Source organism: Schistocerca serialis, chromosome 1 (assembly GCF_023864345.2).
Source record: "Schistocerca serialis cubense isolate TAMUIC-IGC-003099 chromosome 1, iqSchSeri2.2, whole genome shotgun sequence".
Classification (NCBI taxonomy): Eukaryota; Metazoa; Arthropoda; class Insecta; order Orthoptera; family Acrididae; genus Schistocerca; species Schistocerca serialis.
Genome location: NC_064638.1, coordinates 739,951,617 through 739,979,533, shown reverse-complemented (window position 1 = coordinate 739,979,533; position 27,917 = coordinate 739,951,617). Strand labels below are relative to the sequence as shown.

Genomic DNA, 27,917 nt, shown 5'->3' with positions numbered 1-27,917 from the left:
AGTCAAATTGGACCAAGCAATGTTTGGCCAGCTTTGACATTGTTTCTTTGTTTACAAAAGTGGCATTCAGTGATTCCATGGAGACTATGAATTCCCTTTTCCTGCATGACATCACCAAGGTCTTTCATGAACGTCTTACCACAAGCTATTTCATTTGGAATGTTGATTTCTATAAACAGTTGGAAGGTGTCACCATGGGTAATCCACTCAGTCCAGTGGGCCAATTTCTTCAAGTAACGTTTTGAAAGACATGCTCTGGACTTCGAATCTTGCAAACATAAGGTGTGGTACAGGCACATTAGTGACAACTTTGTTGTATGGGGTTGTAGTTAGGAATGGCTAGGTGACTTCCTTTACTTCTGAACAGTCTCCATGCCACATACAATTTACTATGGAGGTAGTAAATGACCAATTAGATGTGCTGGTTATGAGGAAAGGGGAAAACATGGGACACAGCATGTATCAAAAACTGACACAAACTGACAAACCATCAGCTAAGCCAGAAAGAAAGGGGATGACTTTCAACGATTCAAAGACAAGTATTAAGTCAGCCACAGTGCCTCAGACAATGCAACACCTGAAAAGCATTCTGAGGAGTAATGGGTACTCAACCATTTGCGTAAGAAGTATCGCAAAATGTATCACTCAGGGAAGTGGCATGTCAGAAGAAGAAAAGTCAGGATGGCTTCTCTGCCATACATTTCATGGTCAGAGACAAAACTGGCTGTATATTGTGCAAACATGGCATAAAAACTCATTACAACCAAGAAGATCAAAGGGTGTAGCAGATTTGCAAAGAGCAAAAGGGACCAACTTACAGTGTTGGAAATGTATCATATATCTGTACATGTGGGAAAATCTATGTTGGATTGATTGGAAATCCATAACACCAGGGTCACTGAATATAAACCATATTTTAGGTTGGGACAGGTGGAGTAGTCACCCGTGGCAGAGCATGCACATGTGGCGCCGATCACATTATAAAATTTGCCAATACAGAATTTCTTGCTGTTGAGAACTACCACAACCACTTCTTCAGAGAAGCCATAATATCCATAAATGTGATAGCAGCTTCAGTAAGAGAAACTGATATGGTGAATGGATCCTGGATTCCTGTGCTGCAGTGCATGAGTGTTGCAGGCAGCAAGGATGGGGAGAAGCCCTCAGACATTGGTACAACAGATACATAAGATCTGTAGCCGCAAGTTCCATTTCAGTCAGCTAGCAGCAATGGAGGGTGAAGCTTTGAAAATACCACCCAGTGGTACTTGTGAAACTTAAGAAAAATCATCAAAGAAATTTTCACCAAAGAACTTGAGATAGAAGCCAATAGACAGTTTGTCACTGAATATATTGCCTGATCAAAAAGCGAGGTTCCCAGAACATATGATCAGGTTTCAGTGCAACTTCATACACATACACACCATTGGTGGGTATTTTGACTAGAATTGCAATTCTCTGTGGCAGACAGAATGGCCAACAGAGTGCATTTAGGACTGATATGGTATATAAGGGGCATAATCTATGTCAGATGTTGGTGGATCATTGTGAAGGACATGAAGGTACCATGTAATTGTGTGAGAGTGTTTTATCAGCATCTGATAGGAGTTTTAGAGGGCCTCATTGTAGTCAAATTGTGCAATATCTAAATTTGTGGGGCACTGGAGTGTGAGAGTGGCTCAAAAAGTTTGACTTCAATGGAACATGAGGGCAGACATGCTTGTCAAGATTCTGGCTGAACATATCTGACCACCACAACATAGGATCACCATATTCTGCACCAAGAACATCAAAACCCCTTCACAGCTGCACTTGCCATCCAGGAACCAGTAACGGGCTCCATGCAACCTTCTGTGTTATCCTATGTCATTGGTCAGAGACTAGCAACAGTCAGACTAGGGAATTATCATGTCATTGTTAGGCTGCCGTTGACACCACAAAACAAATGGTTGAGTTTGGAGTGGCACCATGAACAGGCAGCATGTACTGCTGATGAATGTCCTGCATTGTCTTCAGTGATGAATCATAGTTCTGCATGACCCTAGATAGCCATTATTGTTGAGTGTGGTGCCTTCCTGAAGAGGTCCCATTCTTCCAATGTTTTTGAGAGGCACAATGATCTTACTCCAGGAGAACCTCAGGTAGGACTTCAGGTCATGGCTGTTAGTGATGACACAATGGTACAGCTCAGGTATCCTGTGTCATCATGCATTAATTCTCATGCAACACAATCGTTTTGCCATTTTTCAACTGGGCAATGCTTACCGACATATGCCACATGTCTGTATGAAATAGACAAAGTATAATACCTACTAAAAAGAAATGTATCCGCCATATGAATATGTATCGAAGAGAGCAACAGTTAATGACAATATAAAATGTGGATTACCTTAAAACCCTCTTAAATTGTTCCTATGACCCTTGGCTGTACTCTTCCCTCCAGTCATTTTCATCTTAATCCTTACATGTTCCAACGCTGGATTTTTCTTTTCATTTCATCTCTCATTCACACTGTGCCATCCCAGTTTTGTGACAGATAGTAGTATGACTCCGCATTTGCCATTACTGCTGATACAAAAACCTCTCTCCTCTCCTACTTCTCAGTAGATTCCTAAATCCTCCTTGCCTAGCACGTTATGATGGTCCACAATGCCCCAATTGTCTCTTTTAATTCATGCACATCTATCTGGAGAATCAATCATAAACAATCTCTTCATGTCATCTCCATACAATGTCAACTCCATACAATGTCATCAGTTTCAGCAACAGCTTCACATCCAGTTTCTGCAATCCCACCTTTTTCTTCCATATCTGAGGTTTCAACAGTCCTTTTTTTGTAGCATACTTCAGTAGATTCTGTAATTGTATGGAGTCAGATTTTATATCTCTGCTATAATGACACAAAGATATTCTGGAAAATGAACATTATGCCCACAATCATCATGGGCTATCACAAAACAATTAATAGATTTAATATTTATTGACACGAAGCAACAGCTTTGTCTCAAGAGACAAAATAAGATGTTTCTTAGCCATGCAATTAGCCTTCATCCTGCACATTTCCTTCTGCTTTCATTGATTTGCCATTAACAACATAAAAATCTCTGTCACACTCTAAAAGAGTCTTCACAATAATTTACCTGCTTATCCAATTTTCTTCAGCAGAGAGGTTTCCAATTTGTTGCTTATTGTCTGCCATCATTGATTATTAAGACGTTGTATGATGTCATGATGCTGTCAAAAGCATTTACAACTATCTCAGTTGATTACCACAGAACTTCAGTATTCTTGGCAGAAGCTATGCTGAGCTACTATGCCAGAATACTTTCACAGACTTTGTACATTTCAAAGCATAGTTTCATCTTCAGAGCTTCAAGTGAATCTTGAAGGACCTTCACTATCAATGTGACAGAAATATATGTCTGTGAATTTTACTGATTTCTGTTGCATTTATCTGTGATTTTTGCTGATTTATGTTACACATGAAATTACACTGAAGCATCTTCCATATTCTATGGTGAATTTAATGGAAAATGAACAGGGCACAAGTGCAGGGCCTTACCTCTTAGGGGCTCCCAGAAACTCAAAACTCACAAAACGTCTTTTGAGTAACCTTGATCAGATTATTGAATGTAATGAGATAATTAACAAGTTTGCAAAATAAAAACCATGAACAAATATTGTATAAGTATTTTCAGATGTTGTTTCTGTAATATTTTATCGTTTTTATTCAATTTTCTGTCCTGTTATGTTGTAGGAGGATACATAATGATTCAGACAGAATTTGTACTTGGTGTGATGAATTGCAGCTTGTACAGAACAGGGAACAATGTAAGCTAATGCAGATGAACAGTCAATTACTCCTGTAATGTTCAAATACAGTATCAATAGTGTGCTGCCTAAACACTGACTTTAATTAAATATCTAGGTTTGAAGTTGCAAAACAATATGACATGGAAGGAGCATGTAAGGCTTGTTATAGATAAGGCAAATGGTTGGTTCATCTATAAAGGCGACCACATACAGAACACTTACATTATCCATTCTTCAATACTGCTTGAGTATTTGAGACCCCACCTATCTGGATAAAAGGAAGACATTGAAGGGATTTGTTACCAGTAGTTTTGATCAACACCTAAGTATTACAGAAATATTCTGTGGACTCAAATGGGAATCCCTGAAAGGAAGAAGACATACTTTTTGCAAAACACTCTTGAGAAAGTTTAGAGATCTGGCATTTGCAACCGACTGAAGAACAATTCCACTGCCAGCAATACACATCTCACATAAGGACCATGAAGATAAGAGAAATCAGGGCTCATATAGAAGCATTTTTTACCCACTCTATTTGTATTTGGAACAGTGTATGTAGATGTATATGTAAACATTAACCTACTTCTACAGTTTTGAAAAAGAAGAAGCTACTGAAAAATTACATAAAAGCAAAATGTAGATGGGAATGTTTAATTCCAACTTTTAGGAATATTCTTTCACCATTATGAGGACACTAGGCTTTTCTATATCACTTTTGTTACTGACTTCCAACATGCTTATATTTTCACATTCGAAAAATGTGTACTGTTTTACTGTAGCTCTCAAACCAACTGGGATATCCTACTGAAGCATGAGCATGAAAAACTGGTACAAAATAATAGGTAACACCTGTATCTATTTTCTGGACAAGCTATCTTACAATGCGTGGCAGAGTGTCTTCATGTTGCTATGGTCACTTCCCCTTTTGTTGTTCTAATCATTAATAGTAAACTGGAAGAATGACTGATAGTAAGCCTCTTTATTGAGTAAAGTCTCTCTAATTTTACCTTTGTGGCCTTTTTGTGAGATACATGGAGGAGAAAATGATATGTCGACAGACTCTTCAAGGAAATTACATTCTCACATTCTCAAAACCTTAACACTATAAAGCACACTGTGTTGCGCACATTCTATTACAAACTCATAAAAAAAACATACTGCTCTTCTTTGAATAGTCTCTGTTTCCTATATCACCCCTCCTTCTAAGGGTCCCAGCAGGAGGGTGGACTGCACTTCCTAAGGATTATTTCAGTGAGACAGACTCTAACATCTATCTTTCCTATGATTAGTTTTTATAATAATTCAGTTTTTAAGCTAGATGAACATATACTGGGGTATATTTTTAGATCTTGCAAAGGTTTTTGAGCTGGTCAACCATGCACTTCTCTAGCAGAAACTGAGGACATGCAGTATCATGTTCACATTTTTTGAACTCCTGTCTGCATACCTAAAAAGCCATAAACAAATAAATTATCAAAATGGGGAGAGAAAAATCAACAGTCAGTCTATGACTGAATCAGTAATGAATGACATGCCACAGGGGTCAAGACTGGGATCATTTATTTTTCTTGAGTATGTAAATAATATTGTACAACCTTCTAATTCCCATTTAATTACTTACACCGATGATGCCTCTGTGTTGTTTAACATTGACAATGAAAAGGATATAACATATTTTTCAAAACATGGGGCATCAGAAGTAACCAAACATTTTAGTAACCAGATATTAAAAGTCAATTACACAAAATCATGGTTACTGTAACTGAAAGCAAATATGGTTAACATTTACTTTTATTTCCTTTTGTTATTATTTTTGGGGAAAACCCATAGTTTTTGTTACATCTAAGTCCTTGACCATTCTCAGCCCACCTGTATACATACACACAGTTTGGAAAAAGAAGAAAGAAATGGTAGCTAATTGAAACCCTGAAGACCAAGCTGTGCTTCAAGGTATATGCTCATGAATAAAATTTGCTACGGAAAGTGCAGTAGAGAGAGGTTATTGTGAAATTTTATATTTGCCAAGTTTACTTATTAGGGATTAATCAATATGGTGACCACTGGTAGGTAAGATTATGAAATAATACTGGATATGATGTAAATATATATTGACATTTCCAACCATAATACATTTTCATGGTGGCGATAATGGCTATTCCTGGTAAGGACCAAGACAGTAAAATGAATGGAAAATATTCTAATATATTTGTCATTTTGTGTAATCACTTGCATGTGAGAGAAATCTGTCCATGCTAACAAGCAAACAGAATAGTTTCAAATGAAAGAGTTCATGGCTTGCAGCAAAGCATGGTCAGACCTGTCTCACTTTCATCTTTATTCACAACAAAAGCAGTCATTATCATTATGGCCCCAAAAGGATATCTGAAAGTACTTCCTGGAAATCAGTTGCTATGAAGGAGACCACATTGTTCCACATATGGAGAAGGGTGCCTGTCTTCTTTGATTCCTATGGAATTTTGAGTCAATGTTAGATACCTTTTTGCTTGCTTCATTTGCCATATTTTTATATTTTCTCCCTTATCAACTAAATTTAACATCTTGTGTATTATCGTATGATTTCCACTAGGTGTTGTCTTGTTGACCAGTTGTTACTGCACTAACTTTACTATTTAACCTCTCAAAGATACCGATTCCTATTGCATTGCATTCCTTTCCCAGGTTTCAATTAGTCATTGCTTAATGCTTTCTTTGAAATTCTCAAGACTATCTGATTTTTCAACTTTTTAATTTCATACATCTCCAGATTCACTGACTTTACTCCGCATTTCATAACTAATATTATCCATCTGAAACTGTCCAGAGATCTCTTGCTCATATAAAAAATACCCATTCCTATTGCATTGCATTCCTTTCCCATGTTTCAATTAGTCATTGCTTAATGCTTTCTTTGAAATTCTCAGTACTATCTGATTTTTCAGCTTTTTGATTTTATACGTCTCCAGATTCACTGACTTTACTCTGCATTTCATAACTAATATTATCCATCTGAAACTGTCCAATGTTTCCAGATCTCTCCCTCATATAAAAACTTTCCTCACAACTCTTAAACTGATTATAAGCAATGATTAAAGTGTGAATTGTGGAAAATTCTATCAAGTTTCTTCCCATTCATTCCTTTTTTCTACTATTTTTCTTTCTGTTATTTATCAATTCTGAGTTACTTAAGACTTAAATTTTCATTTCCCTCAAAATACTCCAAATTTCTTTTATCTCCTCAGATATTTTTCCAGTATCTTCACCATCTGTGGAGTAAGTAGGTATATACAATTGTACTGCTGTGGTGGGTCATGGTTTTGTATCTACCTTGGCTATGATAATCTGTTATTCATACTGCTTGTTCTAGTTCACCTGCATTCCATTTTGTTGTTCATTATTACCTACTCCTACTATTTGATTTTGTGGTAATGGACTGACTTGACCAGAAATTCCTGTTCCTCCTCCCATTGCACTTTACTAATTACCACTATCTAACTCCAACCTATCTCTTTCTCTTTTCAGGTTCTCTAACCTTCTTGCATGTTTAAGGTATCTAAAATTCCACATTCTGATCCCACAGTTTTCTGATGACAGCATTCTCCTGAGTAGTCTCTGCTTGGAGATACAAATGAGGGACTATTTTATCCCTGGAATATTCTACATCAGAGAATGTCATCATTATTAACCCACACAATAAAATTGTGTGTTCTGAGGAAAATGATGATTGTAATTTCCCCTTGCTTTCAGCCCTATCGGAGTACCAGCATAGCAAGGTCATTTAGCTAGTGTTACAAGGCCAGTTCAGTAGATCATCCAAGATGTGCTGTTAACTGCTAAATAGGCTGCCAATCCTTGTCAGAAAGCATATATCAACCATTCTTTCCAAAGACATTCCTTCAATGTGGCTGCACCTATGGCTGTCTGTATCATTGAGACACATATGCCACCCCACAAAGGCAAGGTGCATGGTCCATATTTCATGCACATCTTACAATGATCTCTTTCAGAATCTTGGAATTCTTACATTCACTTTCCAATATGCATACTTCTGAATTACTTCATAATTTTTTGAAGAAGGATATCTCTATTAATCAATTTTACACTGTAGATATTCTGATGCAGTACTTGTTATTTAAAAATTACTTCCTACATACTATTATGTAGATAACTATAGCCTTCAGTACCAACAATCACAATGAGATACATTCTCTTTGTGAGTGCTTTTGCTGACCAGTTTGGGATTGCTTTGGAGAGCTACTATGTAACATACACTCCTGGAAATTGAAATAAGAACACCGTGAATTCATTGTCCCAGGAAGGGGAAACTTTATTAACACATTCCTGGGGTCAGATACATCACATGATCACACTGACAGAACCACAGGCACATAGACACAGGCAACAGAGCATGCACAATGTCGGCACTAGTACAGTGTATATCCACCTTCCGCAGCAATGCAGGCTGCTATTCTCCCATGGAGACGATCGTAGAGATGCTGGATGTAGTCCTGTGGAACGGCTTTCCATGCCATTTCCACCTGGCGCCTCAGTTGGACCAGCGTTCGTGCTGGACGTGCAGACCGCATGAGACGACGCTTCATCCAGTCCCAAACATGCTCAATGGGGGACAGATCCGGAGATCTTGCTGGCCAGGGTAGTTGACTTACACCTTCTAGAGCACGTTGGGTGGCACGGGTTACATGCGGACGTGCATTGTCCTGTTGGAACAGCAAGTTCCCTTGCCGGTCTAGGAATGGTAGAACGATGGGGTCGATGACGGTTTGGATGTACCTTGCACTATTCAGTGTCCCCTCGACGATCACCAGTGGTGTACGGCCAGTGTAGGAGATCGCTCCCCACACCATGATGCCGGGTGTTGGCCCTGTGTGCCTCGGTCGTATGCAGTCCTGATTGTGGCGCTCACCTGCACGGCGCCAAACACGCATACGACCATCATTGGCACCAAGGCAGAAGCGACTCTCATCACTGAAGACGACACGTCTCCATTCGTCCCTCCATTCACGCCTGTCGCGACACCACTGGAGGCGGGCTGCACGATGTTGAGGCGTGAGCGGAAGACGGCCTAACGGTGTGCGGGACCGTAGCCCTGCTTCATGGAGACGGTTGCGAATGGTCCTCGCCGATACCCCAGGAGCAACAGTGTCCCTAATTTGCTGGGAAGTGGCAGTGCGGTCCCCTACGGCACTGCGTAGGATCCTACGGTCTTGGCGTGCATCCGTGCGTCGCTGCGGTCCGGTCCCAGGTCGACGGGCACGTGCACCTTCCGCCGACCACTGGCGACAACATCGATGTACTGTGGAGACCTCACGCCCCACGTGTTGAGCAATTCGGCGGTACGTCCACCCGGCCTCCCGCATGCCCACTATACGCCCTCGCTCAAAGTCCGTCAACTGCACATACGGTTCACGTCCACACTGTCGCGGCATGCTACCAGTGTTAAGGACTGCGATGGAGCTCCGTATGCCACGGCAAACTGGCTGACACTGACGGCGGCGGTGCACAAATGCTGCGCAGCTAGCGCCATTCGACGGCCAACACCGCGGTTCCTGGTGTGTCCGCTGTGCCGTGCGTGTGATCATTGCTTGTACAGCCCTCTCGCAGTGTCCGGAGCAAGTATGGTGGGTCTGACACACCGGTGTCAATGTGTTCTTTTTTCCATTTCCAGGAGTGTATTTTGCGTGTGTAGCTGAGTATGGAAATTATTCTGATTTTATAATTTAAGTCCCAAATATTTTACTATCCCCCTTTCTTTCTTTTTTAAGATGCCATCTGATGATCAATTGCAAAGAAGTTAAATCAGTTCTTGTACCACTTACATATACTGAGGCTAAAAAACATAGTAAAAATTTTTTGATTATGAGTTATATCATTCTCCCAATTAAAACTTACACATTGAATGTTTCATCAAATATGGGATATAATGTATTTCTCTGCACCTTAGTCTTCATCTTCCCAACAGACTTATATTTTTCTGTGGGAAGGAGTTGCATCTTTATATATGCATTGCAATTTGCTGAAACAAAGAGAAACAATTATAAAAGTTTCTGTAAAGAGCATTACAATAAGATGTTTCAAAATTGCATCACCAAGCATGATAAATGTGACCGAAATTAAATTTTCAATATATATCAGAAACATTACAAAATAAAAATGACTAAGATTACAAAAATGTTCTTAATTTCTGATTCTGAGAATCTAGTATGTTATAATACTCCTACATGCTGTAATCAGAGTCTTTAAACATCGTGGCATGAGAAAAGAGGTCTTGGATATGTTCCCCAAGAATCTCCAGTAATGTGACTTGTATGTGTACCCACAAGTCATCCACAATAATTTCTGAAGAACGATGACAACAAGTTGGTAACGAATCACGTACCAAACATATTTGATGAGCAACATGCAAAGCAAACATCTGGACCAAGGTAACAGTAATATTTGTAATTCTTTGAGGAAGATGTTGTATTCACTGTTACTTGTGAATGGGCACTGTCTTGCTGAAATATGATGTTTGGAGTTGCCTGAAGCAGGTTATAAAAAATGAAAGCTGTCTCAATGACATGTGCATTTATAGTTCAGCCCACTGCAAATGGTGTAAAACAGCCAATGCAGACAGATCCATGCCTATTCCAATACTCCTGTATTGAACCAAGACTCTGGACAACATAGTATGGTCCATTATGGTTATGGCATGGTATTTCAGTTGTCTCATGTTGTTCTCACATTCTGAGGTGTGCTGGTATGTCAACACCTTTACGACTCACTCTCATCATACGTTTATGTTATGTCCTTTGATTTTAAGAAGGCATCGGCTGATTAGCACTCAATTTCAAATGTACAATTAATTTGATCACTGTTTAGTGCCTGAGAACACTATAGCATTGATCTTTCTAGGTATACTAAAGAGGGCACTGCTGCACACTCATGTACTGTCTCTGAGCAATCTTAATCATTCCTGTGCACCCTGTTCTGTGCATTCTCTGAATTTAAAGTCATTTTGGACATTACTTCAGGATGTTACAATTTGCACAAACATTGGCACGATTAACTCTGTAGCACATTGTGGCTACTACAGTGGACAGCTGTTAACGGTCACTTCTTTGCCATTTTCAATCAATCCTGAGGCCACGAATGTACACAATCAACTGCAATGGGCACTCCCTACTGGTGTTGTGCTCTGCATGCATTTGCATCCTCATGACTGATTGAAAACATCAGAGAAGTGACCTAAAGCTGCCCACTGCAGTGAGGTTTATCACTGAGTTACAATACGTTCTACTTCTACATTTACCTCTACACTTTACAAACCACTATGACATGCATGGCATAAGGTACATCCTGTTGTGCCAGTTATTAGGGTTTCTTCCTGTTCCATTCACATATGGAGCATGGGAAGAATGATTGTTTGGATGCCTCTGCACATCACTAATTATTCTAATCTTATCCTTATAAACCTTTTGAGAATGATACATAGGGGATTTAACATATTCCTAGAGTAATCATTCAAAGTCAGTTCTTCTCAGGATAGTTTATGTCTATCTACAAAAATCTTCCAGTTCAGTTCCTTCAGTATCTCTGTGACACTCTCCACAGATTAAGTAAGCCTGTGACCTTTTGCGCTTTTCTGTAAATGTTAAATATCCCCTGTTAGTTCTATCTGGTATGCGTTACACCCATTTGAGCAATATTCTAGAACAGGTTGCACAAGTTTATTTGTAAACAATCTCCTTTGTAGACTGATTGCATATCCTCTTTATTCTACCAATAAACCAATGTCTGCCACCTGCTTTATCCACGACTGAATCTATGTGATCATTCCAAGTAATACCTCAAAAATGTTACACCCAGGTAATTGTAGGAGTTGGTTGATCCCAACAGTGACTCATTGGTATTAGTCATAGGATACTACATTATTTTCATTTTGTGAAGCGCAAAATTTTACATTTGTGAACATTTAGAGCAAGTATGTATTCAAGAACAGCACCACATATTTGTAACAATGAAGTACTAACAAAAAGTCAATTTTGTTTTCAGAAAGGCTTTTCAACAAAAAATGCTATGTATGCTTTCACTAATCAAATATTAAATGCTCTGAATAACTGATCATCACCCACATTGAGATATTTTGTGACCTCTCAAAGGCTATTGACTGTATGACTCATGAAATTCCTCTAGATAACGAGTGTAACCCATATGTTTGTGTTGTAGAGTAATGGTGGCGTATGCGTACGTGGAGAAATTTTTTGTGCAGCAATCACCAACATAGTGTAGGGGAACCAGCCCGCATTTGCCGAGGCAGAAGGAAAACCGCCTAAAAACCATCCATAAACTGGTCAGTTCACCGGACCTCACCACCGGACCTCACCACAAGTCCTCCTGATGGACTTATACTGGGGACCAAGCGCTCCTTCCCAATCTAGAAAGTTCCTTTTTCTTTACTGCTATGTACTTTTCATCCTTACTTCTACTACCAGTTTGCCCTTTCCTAGTCTCTCTGACATTGATAAACTCATAAGTACTCTGATCCTAGTATCTCACTGTTGATTTTAATTTCATACAATCCTGTGTGGCTCTGTAGGACTATGATTGCAAATAGTTTTCCTACTTAATCCCTTTTCGCAGCATCAACAAACCAAACAATTAATGTCAGAAATGTGCACTGAACTACAACAGTCTGTCACAACTAGAAATTTCACTTTCAACAGTCTTCTGAGAAAAAAAAAATCAGCAGAATATTAATGGACACATTATGATAAATAATACAGGCATATGATGTGACTATTGAACAAGCATGTTTAGTCCCTAGTTTGTGTATCTTTTAGCTGATGCTAGCCATTGATATCTTACCTGTCTTTGTGTTTCCTACTCAGAACACATTAAAGATGAAACTGACTGGGATATAGTAAGTTAAAGGAACTTCAGTTTTTCATAAATGCATTTTAAGTTTTATGTATATTTTCCATGTGGAAATCAATTTACTTAAATTCTGGAAGGACATTATACATTTCTGCTGTAAAATGGTGTTTTAAAACTTCAATGCTTACCATTTGATTTTTTGGGTGGTAGTATAATGTCCCTTGCATTTAAAATCTCTACATTGAGGACATTGTTGAGAAACCACATTTTCACAGCAACAAGACCAGTGCTAGTTAGTGAATTCTGCTGAGACATTCTCTCCAAATGATACCGATGAATACATTCAGATGATCCTTGAATCAGTTCTGGAGCCAGCAGATCATTAATACTTGTGAATATAACTTTTTTCCTTTCATCGAGCCCGATTAGAAATCTCTGTAACCTTTGGAGTGCTGCACTTATATTTTTATTGAAAGTGCATCTGGAATTCTGAAACAATGCATTAAGTCATTACTGCAGCCAATTGGTGGTACTGTATTTATTTAAGTCATCGTGGTAAACATACCTTTTTCACTCCATTTAGGAACCCACGTGCGCTGCTTATAGAACAGTTCCACACACATGTTAACATGTGTTCAAAATGGTGTACATGAAGTTGCAGATGCATAATCAAAAAGTTTTGTGATAGGTATTCTACCAATCCTTCACAGTGTTGTGATTTATGTGTTTTTGATTCTTCCAATAAAAGCTTTTTTATAGTTGGCTCCATCTATAAAACAAAAATAGGTGGTGTCAGACATCTTGTAGGCTACTACACATATCAATAACACAAACTGGTATGTAAATTTTTGACAGATATGCATAATTTAGGAGCATAGATAAAAACTCATTGAACAGCAGAAGCATAGTCATTGTCAGGCACACAAATATGAATGAAATCTTCGCTTGCATTCAGACTCCTTTATGAATTTGAGTTCACACACACACACACACACACACACACACACACACACACACACCCACCCACACACCCACCCACCCACACACACACACACACACACACACCTATATAGCTATAATGACCTTGCACAATATAGCTGCGTGTGTGTGTGTGTGTGTGTGTGTGTGTGTGTGTGTGTGTGTGTGTGCGTGTGTTTGTGTGTGTGCACATACAAGAATATGTGAGTATGTATGTGTATTCTAGCTCATAAAAAGGTTGCTCAGAAGCTATTGAAGTTTCCTTTTTTGTGCCTGTTGACATATCATAGCTTCCACTGTTCAGTGAGAAACGAAATAGATATTAAATTATAAGTTCACTAGTAAACGCAGGCCTTATAGTTAGGGGCAGGTGAAGGGGATAGGAACCAGAGATAGACCAATACATAGGTAGAGAGAGAGATGCACAGAGAGTGAGAAGATCTCACATGTTATAAAGCTAATAATATTATATTTTTAGCCAAATGATGTGGCTGGTAGTGATGAATTCACACATTGCTATAAAAACTCTTTGTTCATTAACCTTTGATTAAAGTCATTATGGTTTTATAGGATGAAGGGCCTGTGGCTTCAGATGCTGTGGCATATGCAAGAGGTTTGGCAGTAAATGGCCTAGCAAATATTCTGTTGATAAACAACATCCCAGGGTAAAGCAGCGGCCATGCCTGACACATGAAGCATGTCCATGAGTGTGATAGCTGAATATGCATAGGTCTATCCCTGCTTATACTACACTCCTCCCTGCTTAAGAGAGATTGTGCAGCCATCTCACAGAAGCGCAACATCATAAGGACATGCACCATGACTTAAATGAAACAACAGGATAATGGATAAACAATTTGTTGTTAAGTATTGTAACACAACCAAACCACTATGCCGAAAAAGACTCAAAAGTTCAGCAAAAGTTCTGGGAATATACAGAACTGGGCCAGTAATGGACAAAAAGAAATTATCCCAAAGAAAAAAGCACACCGTTTCCACATACGGGAATGACAATTGGTTGCTGTAGGTGGTGTGTGTGACAGGGAAAGGTGGGAGCAGGTGGGGTTGGTGGTGGAATCTCCAAGAAGTTGCAGCTCATGGCCCAAAAGAACACATGATGGGATCTGCAGTGCCAGCTGGACTGTCTGCAGGACAGCCACAGGGGAGGCAGGAGAGGTGATGGCCAGGAAGAGTGCCAAGAGAATCAGGCATGACAGTGCTGGTGGGGACTGCCAAAGCGGCAGTGTGGATGGCCGCAGCAGCATGAGTGGGGACAGTTGGGCTGGCCAACAAGATGGCCACAGATGCGGTGGTGCTAGCAGTAGCAGTGATGGCTGAGAATGGCATTGTGATGGCTGTGACAGGGCCAGCAAGAGAGGAAGCATTAGCATCAACAGGGATGGTGAAGACAGGACGGCTGGCTGTGACCGGTCCAGTGATGACTTGATTGACACCAAAAGGGCTGATGACAGGTGGATCAGTGTCTGATGATGGTGTCATGAGTAAGCACTGGGGCTGATACCAGAGGGACTTCCATCGGAGAATTCTGTGAACAAAAATCAGTGTGCCACATGGTATGATGACATTCCAACAAACTCAGTGGAATGTGGCCGAGCCTGTTAAACACGAATTCCTGGTGCAAGCGTCCAAATTCTGGTCCTGATCACTATAGGAAAGCCTGTAGAACCTAACTGAACAGGGAAATGCTTCACAGCAGGTCCAGAATTACCTGACCGTGGAAGGGGAAGGCATATTAAGGCAATGATGCCTCCAGCAATTGAACATACATGGTACACAGAAAGACGAGGATACTCCAAGAAACTGAAAACAATGCTGACCAGCAACATCAAGCAAGAAAATGTGCATTGAATAACAAATGAAAGGACACCTAAAATATACTCAAAACAAAACATTGCGAACAACTTACATCTACTGAGAAATCTGAACATTAATTGCAAAAAACGAACACCTACTGAAATCAAGAAAAGCATGCAATTTAACACAGTACAGAATTGAAGAATGGAATGGTCCCTGTCTGGTACATGGATGGATACCCTCACACTGTGGTAGGATTTGCCTACAGACAGTCACAACAAAATATCATTAACACGATGTCCCATCAAGATGACGAACCAGACACATCAGAAACCCTGAAACACATGTGAAGAAGTGGCCTCTGCATCCATGCCCTTTCCAGGCACCACCACTCTCAAGAACAAGGCCGGCAACAGCTGCATCATCCACGTGAAATACGACACGGCATGGCAATGTTGGGCTCAACATGAAGGAGGGCAGTGACCATATCATGGATAGACCAGGAGCTGGTGCTGCAGCCAGCAAACCTTGGACAGCTATTGGAGTGGGCAAATTATGAATAAGTGCTATACTGTGAATCCTTGTGAATTATGAGTGTCACACCTTAGAGAGTCAGCCCCATCATCACTGTACTATACAGCAGACAAGGGAATAGTACTGTGTCACAAAACCATCATTCTCATCACCAGTGTTATAGCCTTTGCCAATCAGTGTAATTGATAGAGATTGAATTCATATATTGCTATAACAACTCTTTTGTTTATTAACTTGGACTTAACTCAGTTCAGTATTAATGGCCACACATGAGTACAACTGAAAAGTCCATCACAATGATGTGCGGCAGGTGCTCACTATGATAAAGTCCACAATTATCATTAGTGGTTATGAGTTGGTAGGCACTGTGAATAATTAGCGGCACTGCCCCATGAGGCTATAAGCTCATGGTCCATAGAGACACAGGTCCATGCAAAGGAGCAGCTGACAGATGTCCAGCAGCTGATGATCCCAGTGAAGGATGGACAGCACTGTCTGATGGGTAGTAGCAGTGGCAGTCATTGTGGTCCAAAGTGCAGATTCAAGGCAGCAGATAGTTGGCCTGGAGCCCAGTGCCAAACTGGCTGTTGAGGGACTGAGTGGTGATCTAAATACCAATCAGCAGAGGAATACAGGCACATTGTCACATGGACACAAGACCACATGGACACAAATAGATACCTGTAACTGTAATGCTGATTACCATGACCAGTGTGCCACATACCAGTGTGGCTTTTGGCCCCAGATGTTGTGATGGCTGCAGGAGGCTTGGAGGTAAACAGCACAGGAAATCTTCTGTCAACAAAACAACCTCCTTAGGTAAAGCATGGGCAGTACATGGCCCATGATGCACATCCATGAGTGTGGTGGCTGAATATGATTGGGCCCAGCCCTGCATATATTACAAGTACAACGTGTGCTACCACATGAAAAGACAATAAAGGTAAATATCAACTTAAGACACAAGATACAAGATGTGACATAGTTTTACCTTCAGTAAGTGGAAATATATAATGGCTCACCCACCCATTATTTGTGAAAAGTGATGCTTCTATTATGGTCCTCTGAGCTGATGAAGCCACCATAAAAATTGTGTTCTACCTCTAAGTCAAATGACACACTATCAAAGAAGATGTTATCCAGTTTACAGTTTCAAAGAAGGGTGTGTTAAAAAACTACCATTGACAAAAAATCAATCATAATTTTTTCAAGCCCTGTGAGACACCAACTATCCTTACTTATCTTTCATCAACAATTCTAACCTCTGTGAATAATCTCATTGTTAAATATTTCTGTTGTAATTAGGTGTAACTACAACATGACCAGTAGACTGAATACAACTTTATTCCATGGAAGCTTTAACAACTTGAACACAGTATTTAATAAAACTCAGTAGGGACAAATTATGTACACAAAGAGATATAGCAATACACATAGTGATCTGAGGCCTAGTATAGCTCGGACAGCCTTAAATAGACTGGAGGACTGGAGGCGCTCTCTCTCTCTCTCTCTCTCTCTCTCTCTCTCTCTCTCTCACACACGCACACACACACACACACACACACACACACACACACACACACACAACACAACACAAACACAAGTCTGAACTACCCTCTGTGGATGATATAGCACTGCTGCTTATGTGGCCTTTTGAAAGTACATTCACACATCACTACTGCAGTCCTCCGCTCTTAAGGAGACAATGGATTCTTGAAATGTCCGTGCTGTCCTCCTCATCTGCTGAGCTCTGGCTAAGGCGGAATATGGTCTGAAGAGCTTTGAGTGTGGACACATTCTGCAACCACCTTCCCATGTCACATCACATGGCAACACCAGCAGCGCTGGGGTTGTTTCCATGCTAACCTAGGGCATCAGTTACTGTCACGGTACTCATGGTGATGATGATACTGATATCAGTGGTTGCTCAGGAATGGGTGATGTAATTCCTGACAACAGTGCTGGAAAAAAGAGAGGAACTGCTGTGTTGGCCACCGAGAGTGGAAGCCCTCGCCCCTGTGGGAGGGGAGAACCAGTGGCAGCAGCAGGTGATGTGATGGAAAATGTGGTCAGACTTGTAGGTGATGGTGTGACATCACTGGCCTGTCCACATGAAGGCAAAGCTGATTATGATGCCTCAAGCAGAGGCCACCCTCTGTGCAGATATTGCAGAGACACTGCCCCTCGTATCTGTGGATGACAGCTGGAATCAGTTCAGGGCGATGTCTGAAACTGCATGCCCAGACAGCCACACACAGCCAGAAGAGGCGTGGTAGCTGCATGGGTTTATGTCCAGGTAAGGACATAAGAGATGTAGCAGTATCATCAGCTGGCACCTGTGGAGTAGCTCTGCTAGGCTCCTCGCGGCAAACGGTGGTAAATGGTATGAAGAGAGAAACCTATCTAAGGCAATGTCAGACAAATAGTTGGCAAGATACTTTCTCATCTGAGTTTGGAATGTTTGCACTAGGCATTCTGCCTCACCATTGGATTGTGAATGGATCAGGGAGGCAAGTATGTGATGGGTACCATGGGAATCACAAAATGCCACCTACTCTTGAAATGAAAATTTGGGACCATTGTTGGACACAAAAGTCGTGGGCAATCCTTTGAGTGACAAAACTTTGGACAAGGTTGCAATAGTGGCACTTGTGGATGTGGAAACACAGCAAACAACATTTGGAAAATAAGAATATGCATCAATGAGCAACATCCAATAAACACTGAGAAAGAGGCCAGCGAAATCCACATGTATACAGTCCCATGCAGGCAACAGCATGAGCCAAGGAGAAAACGATGCCCAGGGAGCTGCTGGGTGCATCACATAATGTGAACAGGAGGCAACCAGGTGGGTAATGTCACTGTCCAAGCCAGGCCAATGCTCTTGTGTGTGATACACCACAATGATTTGCGTGTAATAAATGGAGAACCTCTGAACGAAGCACTGAGGGGATCACTACCCAAGGGGCTACATTATCTATGTCTAAAAGCTGATCACCACTGACGACAGAGAATCGATATCAAATGATGTAATAATTATGGAAGGGGTCAGACACACTAGTAGGTGGTGTATCCAACCAACCATGTTGTACAAATATTATGACCTTCCACAGAACAGAATCTAAAGCTACCAAAGCTACAGCCTTCACAATCAATGAGTTAGTTACATAAAAAACTATCAATTGTCTGCTATATGACAACATCGATGTGGAAACAAACCAATTCATACTGAAGAAATCCTGGGTTTGGACTGGCTGGCAGGTGGGACAAAGCATCAGAATTAGATATCTGCATCAGGATTGTTGTGCTGAATTTATGCATTACAAACAGAGACAATGTGACCTTCTTTGCTGCAATTATGACAGGTAGCCCAGTGGTTTGGGCAGTCATGCTCTTGGTTAATGAAACAATAAGAGCTGGATGGAGCATTGAACACATACATTGCTGTTTACTGGACTGTTTACTTTGGTGGTGCACCAACTGCTGGGAGCAAGGTTGGGTGCCATGACTATGTCTTCCCCCTGCAAACCATCTGTAGCTTGGTGTGGAGGAGAAGGTTGGATTGCTCACACCTCACACCATGACTCACTTTGGTCACACCATGACTAACTTTGGTCACTTGAAGCTTGCAACACCTCAAATGACTGTGTAATAGCTAAAACCTCAGGGAGGAATGGATTTACACGCTGGAAGGCATGCTCTCACAACTCACAATCCAGAGCTAAACAAATGATAGCATCTTCCACCATCTGATCAGCATATGGCGCTTGATGCACATCAGACACAAAATGACAACAATGACTTAACCCATCGAGTTCAGCTGTCCATGCTAAATGGGGTGAATGTGGTTGGTTGCCACAGTGGTAAAACTCAACGGGGGATGCAACAACATGGGTCTGCTTAGAGTAGTATTTTGAAAGAAGTTCACACATTTGGTCAAATGTCAAAGAAGATGCATCCTGCAAAGGGGTGAGCTGATGTAGGACTTGATGTATTCTTGGTGATATCCATGAAGGAACAAGGCATGACATAAAATATTGTCAGTAATCCTAAAAGCTTGAAAGTATTCTCACTTGCATCCCATTCCTCAGCAGACTCATTGTATATAGAAAAGGGAGGTGGATAAACCACGAGGGCCACAGAGGGTAAAACAGCAGGTGACATAGAGTGAGGAGCATGCCAACTAGACAACGCAGAGACCAATGATTGAACTATCTGAGTTTGATTGTCCAGTGCCTGTCATTGTGGTGAAATACCATTGTGAATGGTTCTTGCTGTTTGAACAACTGATGTAAAATACCCTCTGATCCACCATCAGCCATTGTGAGGATAAACAGAGGACCAGCCAGGGTAGAAATTTATCCGCACAGCAGGACCACAGTCACCGCCAATCATGTTTTAATTAGGTATAAGTACAGCATGACCAGTAGACTGAATACAAATTTATTCCATGGAAGCATTAACAACTTGAGCACAGTATTTAAGTAACATTCAGCAGGAATCATTGTGCACACAAAGAGCTGCAGCAACACACATAGAGAACTGAGGCGCAACACATATAGAGAACTGAGGCCGAGCGTAACGTGGTTAGTCTTAAATAGACTGGTGCCTGTGTGGCAGGCTCTGATGGTGATCTCTCCCTCCTGCACACACACACACACACACACACACACACACACACAGACACACACATGCTGCAAACCACATAGCATTGCCACACGTGCGGCCTTTTGAAAGTATGTGAATGCATCACTGCAGTTTCATAGTACCAAATCCACCTGATCTTAATTTGTATTCATTCCCTGCCCATTTTCTTCCCCACTGTCTTCCTCTACCTACCTATCTTTGTATCCATTTACATCCACACTCTGCAAACTACTTTGAAGTGCATGAGAGACATTACTTTCTACTGTACCACATATTAAGAGTTTCTTCCCTTTCTATTTGTATATGGATAATGATTTCTTACCTGCCTCTGTGACCACTGTAATTAGTGAAATCTTGTTTACAAAGTCCCCATGTATGGTTTCTTGAAGTTTTGTAAGTAGGGCTTTCATGGTGTAGATAGCACCTTTATTCAGAAGTCAACCACTTCATGTTTTACACCTTTTCTGTGAAGCTATTCCTTAAGTTAATGAGTCTACGTGATCATTTCTAATGCAAAACTAGGAACGAACATATAACACAGTTGTTAAAACAGAAGAACTTTACACACCTGAAACTATGATAATTGCTGGTTGGTATCACATAAAAAATGTTGAGAAGTAAGACAGGAAGTTGAAAAATAAGACAGGTAGTTTCTTAGAAGAATCACAGAACCAAAATGCCAAAACAGAATTAGGGCGAAACAAAATTTATCAAGCTATATGCAAACATCGCAGATACAATCAGGAAATGGCAACTAATAAGTCAAGGTCACTTACATAGGATGGATAGCAACAAATGCATCAGAAAATTCTGAACTTAGATTTACTGATAAATAACCAAAGGTGTTGGCTAACAGAAACTTGTGAAAATCTGAAGGAAATTAGCATGTATGTAGAAATCGCAAAGACAGAACAAAATCCAGAGCTGTAATCAACATCAGGCTACAGGATGGATGTCAGAATGGAAGAAGAAAGTTAGGGAACAGATAAAGAAATACTGAGAGGAAAAGAAGTGGTACTTTATTTCAAACATACTCCTTTGTTTTACAAACTCCTTATATAGAAATGTACTATCCTTCTGTTGTTCTTAAAATGTGGCAAGACTTTCTAATAAAAGTGAGAGGTTTAGGTCACTTTAGTTATTTGAATGTTCCATGGATCACATTTACAATAATTTGTTTTGATGTGGAACGTGCTGATGGTTTCACAAATATTATACACTTGCTCAGTTTCCTTCTTTCTGTCTTTAGCTACATTTTGCATTATCTATTTTCCAGTCCCTCATACCCTCTTTTCCATAATCTCCCCTCTCTCTTTTCTCTCTCTTTTCTTCTCCATGTCTTTATCTTTTGAGTCTATTTTCAGTCTCCCATTTATTTCAAAATTATCTTTGGTCTTTAATAATCTGTGTAATGATTAGATAGGATTTGTTAACAGAACATCCGCAACTGAGCTACTACTAATACTAGTATGGTATTAAAAACAATATTCAATACAACTGTAATCCAAAAGAGTGAACAATAATAAAGAGGAAACCATTTTTATGAATATTTTTTTCCACCAAGCATTATCATATATCCAATCATACAGCATTAGTACTATTAATTTATTGCCAATTTAGCACTATTAATATTTCTTGGCACCATCAGTTCCTTCATGTACTACATTTCCTGCCTTGTTTCAGTAAATTTGTTCATCTGAAGATGGGAATATAATTCTCCCAAATAAAAAATAAACAAAGTCACAACTGAAGCTGATATTTTAGATCTCACTATGTACTAATTGCTCGTTATTGGTGCCACTAGTACCAGTAAACTCTCCTACCTTGGTTCTCTTATAATGGAGAGATGTAGCAACATTTACTACTATTCAGCAGTTGTACATTTCTCATTTTTTTCCATTTCATGCCTTCCCCTTTTTCTCGAGGGAAGACTTGAATGGCTCATAATTCTAATAAATCAACTTTTTTTTAAACTGTTGGACACTGACTCTATCTGCTCTCCAGAAGCCTTGCCCACCCCTGCTACATTTGTGCCACCATCAGACCTTTCTGCTCTGACAATCACTCACAAATAGCATTGACTTAGCCACAGAGGATGATTTGTGTGTGTGTGTGTGTGTGTGTGTGTGTGTGTGTGTGTGTGTGTGAGATCTATTTTTGATTAAGGTCTTACTAGATGAAAGCTTTTTTTGTGACAGTCTTTTTGTTGTGCCAATCTGTGACTCGGCATATCCGCTATATAGTGAGTAGCAACTTCCTTTCCATAATATTGTTACATCCTGGAATTTTGATTAATGTAATAAATGTTTCTATGTGTTGTTCTTGGAAAATTATTCTAATTCATAATTATTATTATGGTTATTAGTAATATTCTACTGTGAAATTAAGATGGGAAATAACAGTTTCATCTTGTTAAACAGTGGAATTGAAAATGAAGAAAGTTTAACTATTCAGCAGAGTGTGTGCTGATATGAAACTTTCTGACAGATTAAAACTATATGCCAGACTGTGTCTCTAATTCAATACCTTTGCCTTCTGCACAAATGCTTTACTGACTGTGTTACTCAAGCATAGCTCACGATCTGTATTCAGAGCTCTATTTCTGCTAGTACCTCATCACTTACCTTACAAATGTCCAAGTTCATGTCTCTGTGCAACACACAGTTTTCATCTATTCAAAATACACTGTAGCTCTTCTTATTTGGAGTGGCCATCAAATGACAATCATTTATAGTCATTTACAGAAAAAGTGCACAATATTCACATACCCGTTCTGTTATGGAGTCAAGCTGATGTAGAACTTTCTGCTGTGCTGATTCAGATGTGCGGTCCACAGTATTTGATACAGTCTCATACCACTGGGATGCAAACGTTTCAGAACGGGCAGATCCTAGATCCCATAAAATTTCTTCTAATTTCATTTCAGTCACAAATGGAGCTAGTGACTGATAAACATATTCAGATGAATTAATCCCAGAACACATCTGTAATAAGAGAGAGTTATCAAAATCTCAAACTGGAGTAAGCATTTCCAAATTTTAAGTGTGTTAATCATATTAGATGAGGAAAACATGTGAAGTATGAAAAACAGGGGAAAAATTAAGCACATTTTAACAAATGTGAAAGAATTAAGTAGGAGTAGGTCTTCGCAAGAAATATCATTGATAATCATCTGTACTAATAAACTCATTTCTTTTTAATAGTATTATACTGAGTTTCATAAACATGGAGGAAACGGATACTATATACGAAAAGACGTACTTTCATATGTTGGAATGTACCTATTAGTGGTTTCTAGTTTTTTCTTGGTGTCTCATTGATTGGAGATCATTGAATTTCTCTAAAGTGGTTTTATGGTGACTTCTCCAATAATGTAAACAACACAACTTTTAATTAATTTGGCTTGTTCCACATTTGTTGTCACTATTGACAATAAGATGACTAGTTGCAGCCCTCACATAAAATGTTATTTGCAGGTGGAAACTTCCAAAATCTTACTCATCAGTATGACAGTGTCCAACTATTCACAGTATGCATTTACAACCAAGTGCTAACAGAAAAATGCCACAACACTGGTTTTAGTTCACACAGTCAGTCAACATATCAGATTTCCAGATATGTGCTACCAATACACAGAGGTTCATAATAACAGGACCTGAATCAATGTTATTCACTTACTGACTCAAATAATTTAGTGTAAGATAATACACATCAACGCTTGATCTTAACACCTGGCATGAGTCATACAGATATGTTCATTGTACGAATACTGGTAACAGACTTGCACAGAAATATTAGTCATGTATGAACTTACCTGGAACTTGTTACACTGTTCTTATTTGCATGATTATCAACTGTAGGCTTTATAATTGTTTGGATTATTTATGCAAGAGGAAGAGCTCCACAAACTGAGAAAGTCAGTAACACATTGGTCCACCTCTGGTTGTTATGAAGCAGTTATTCAGTTTGGCATTGACTGACAGAGTTGTTGGATGCCATCCAAGGAATCATCATCATCTTGGACAGTTTTCAGCCTCTGGCCGTGTCTGTTTGGAACATAAGCCTCTCCATTGTCTTCTGTCTTGCCACCATCTCTCTGTTTTCATCTTGGTCCAGTCTTCTCCTTTCTTCTGGACACATTCCTCCTCTCCTATCAGCCACCTGTCTTTTGGTCTTCCTCTTGATCTCTTTCCTTCCAGTTTCATCTCATGTATATTCCTGGGCATCCTCTTCTCCTCAATTTGCTTAACATGCCCATACCATCTCAGCCTTGATTTCTCAATCTTGTTCTGTAATGGTTCCACCTTCATTAACTCTCTGATCCTCTCATTTCTTAACCTGTCTATCTTTATCACTCCAGTACTGTTCCTCAAGAATTTCATCTCACTAGCTTGTACTTTGCTTTTCTCTCTTACTTTCATAACCCAGGTTTTGGATGCATATGTCAGGATTGGGACATAGTATGACCAGTATATAACCTTTTTACTGATTTGGGGTACATCCTTGCTTCATATCAGGCTTTCGACACTCTTCTGAAATGCTTCTGCTTTTATCTTCCGCTCATTTATTTCTCTGTCATTTTTCCAATTTATTGTATCAGGCTTCCTAGGTACTTGAAACTCTCCTCTCTCCTCAATCATTCCCCATCAACTGTTATTCCAGTTGTTCCTCTCTTCTTCATTCTTGTTGATAATCATCTCACTCTTACTTATACTAAATTTCATCCCATATGCTTGCACTGTTCATTCCCCTACGTCCAGCTACTCTTGTACTTCCTCCTCCTTATTCCCCCAAATCATCAGATCATCTGCAAACACCATAGCTTTCATCTTTCCTTCACCAATAACTTGTGCCACTGTACTCAATACATCATCCATCACTACAATGAAGAGTAATGGTGAAAGTGCACTTCCATGTCTCAATCTATTCTTCTGTTCAATCCAAGCTAATCTCTCTCCTCCCACTTTCACACAGCTCACACTTTCATGGTACATTTCCCTTATCATCCAAATAATCTGTTTTGCTACTCCTCTGTTCTCCAGGGCTTTCCACACTTTGCTTCTATGTACACTATCATTTGCTTTTTCAATGTCCAGAAAGGTAATTAGTAGACCTATTCCATATTCATAATGCTGTTCCTACAGTTGTCTTACAGAAAAAATTAGATCCACCATGGATCTTCTTGCTCTGAAGCCATGTTGCTCTTCTCTCATCCTTCCTTCTAATTTTTCCCGACTTCATGCTCCCAAAGCTTTTTCAAAAGTCTTTGCACAATGACTCATAAATGTTATCCCTTGGTAGTTCTTGCACTCTTTTCTATTTCCTTTCTTAAAGACTGTTCATACCCATACCCATACCCATACCCATACCCATTCCCTTCCTCCAGTCTTCTGTGATCATCTTCAGTCTCCACACAATTTTCATAACTCAATATAGCCATTGTATCCCCACTTCTCCTGCTGCTCTCACCATCTCTACACTTAGCTCATCCAGATCTGCCCAATGCCTCTGCCACTTCTCGCCATGTAAGGTCTTTTTCTGTTTGCTGTCCCTCCTCTTTTTTCTCCTTGGCTTGTTCCTCCTCATCCAGGTCTCCATTCGAGTTCAGGAGTTCTTCAAAATACTCCTTCCACATATTCTTGAGTTCCTCCTTATTCTCTACGTCTTGCCACTTTTTTTCACCATTCAGGCATAATCTGTCATACTGTTCTTCCTCTTACTTTTAATCATCCCATATTACACCTTTTTTGAACCTTTACTATCCCCCTCCATCATTCTGGTCCACTGGTCCATCCACTTTCTTCTCCTCTGCCACTCACTCTTTTTGCTTCTTTCTTTCTTGCTTGACACTCTTCTCTTGTCTCTACTGTTCTTTTCTGAAACCATACCCTAAAGGCTCTATTCTTCATCTGTTCTATATCCTTTGTTTTATTATCCCACCATCTCTTTTTGTTGCTTGTCCTCCCACATATTGTTTCAACCACACTTACTAATATTCCCTTGAGTCTACCCCATTCCTTCTATACCATTTTTGGTTCATCCTTTGGAATGCGTTCCTTTACTACTCGTAGGTACTGTAGCCTGCTTTCTTCCTCCTTCAACTTCCATACCATTACACTTCTTTCCTGGTTTTCTGTCTCTTTATTATGCTCAGTCCCTCTCAAGTACATTACCAGCAAACAGTGGTCACTATTTTAGGCCTCTGGTGGTATTACCATTCATCTCACTATCATACAGGAAGTAGTCAGATCAACTTTCTCTTTAAGTCTTGACTGTACCAGGTAATGTTGTGGCTCTCTCTTTTCCTGAACCAAGAGTTCTCAACCAGCAAGCCATTCCTTTGGCAGAACTCCAATAGTCTTTCACCTCCCTCATTTTGGTAGCCCCAACCCTCCGGTCCAAGCACACTTTTGCAGCCTTGTCTTTCTCTTCCAACATGTGTGTTTAATTACTATCACATTCTTCCTTGCCATCTGCTTCTGCATTTCCTCTTCAGACTCTTGCTTCTCCTCAGAAGTGCAACCCACCTGTGGTGCATACACTCGTATCGCCTCTATGGTCATCTCCTTGAGTGATATTTTGATCTTCATCATCCTATCACTTATTCTCTTTGCTTCCTCATTTAATCCATCTCTTACTACTATTCCCACTCCACTTCCCCTTCCCTCCTCATTTGCACTCCAGTACAGGCAGTAGCCTTTCCTCAGTTCTCTCCTTCCTTCTCCTTTCCATCTCATTTCAGGTAACCCCACTAGGTCTAACTTCCTTCTTTCCATCATGTCTACCATCTCTTCCACCTTTCCAGTCAGTGTTTGTATATTTAATGTTCCAAATCTTAGTGCGCAAAATTCTATCTGACTGGCACATTATATTGTCAAAATCCTGAGCTAGTTGGAGGGCTCTGCTCACAATGCTCCAGACATTTGCAATTGGAGCAAAATCTGGTGACCTTGCTGAACAAAGTAAGATTTAGCAAGCATGAAGACAAGAATCTTACACCACTTATAGGTGGACATTACCTAGCTGAAATGTAAGCCAAGGATGGCTTACCATGAAGGGCAAGAAAATGGGGCACAGAATATTGTCAACATACTACTGTGCTGTAAAGGTGCAGTGGATGACAACAAAAGACGTCCTGCTATGAAATGAAATGGCACCCTAGACCATCCCTCCTGGCTGTCGGGCCATGTAATGGGCGACAGTCAGGTTGGTATCCCACTGCTGTCTGAGGCATCTCCAGACACATGTTTGCTGGTCAC

At 40.1% G+C, this 27,917-nt stretch overlaps 1 protein-coding gene across 1 annotated transcript in view; it reads right to left on the bottom strand.

The window, feature by feature from the left end:
- LOC126481797 (protein unc-13 homolog 4B-like) overlaps positions 1–27,917 on the bottom strand; it is a 140,795-nt gene that overhangs the window by 12,692 nt on the left and 100,186 nt on the right. The window contains exons 7-10 of the mRNA XM_050105755.1: positions 23,427–23,642; positions 13,250–13,453; positions 12,873–13,173; positions 9,721–9,844 (exon numbers count right to left, since the gene is read on the bottom strand). Coding sequence (XP_049961712.1) covers positions 9,721–9,844; positions 12,873–13,173; positions 13,250–13,453; positions 23,427–23,642 — 845 coding nt within the window. The remainder of the gene's footprint in view (positions 1–9,720; positions 9,845–12,872; positions 13,174–13,249; positions 13,454–23,426; positions 23,643–27,917) is intronic.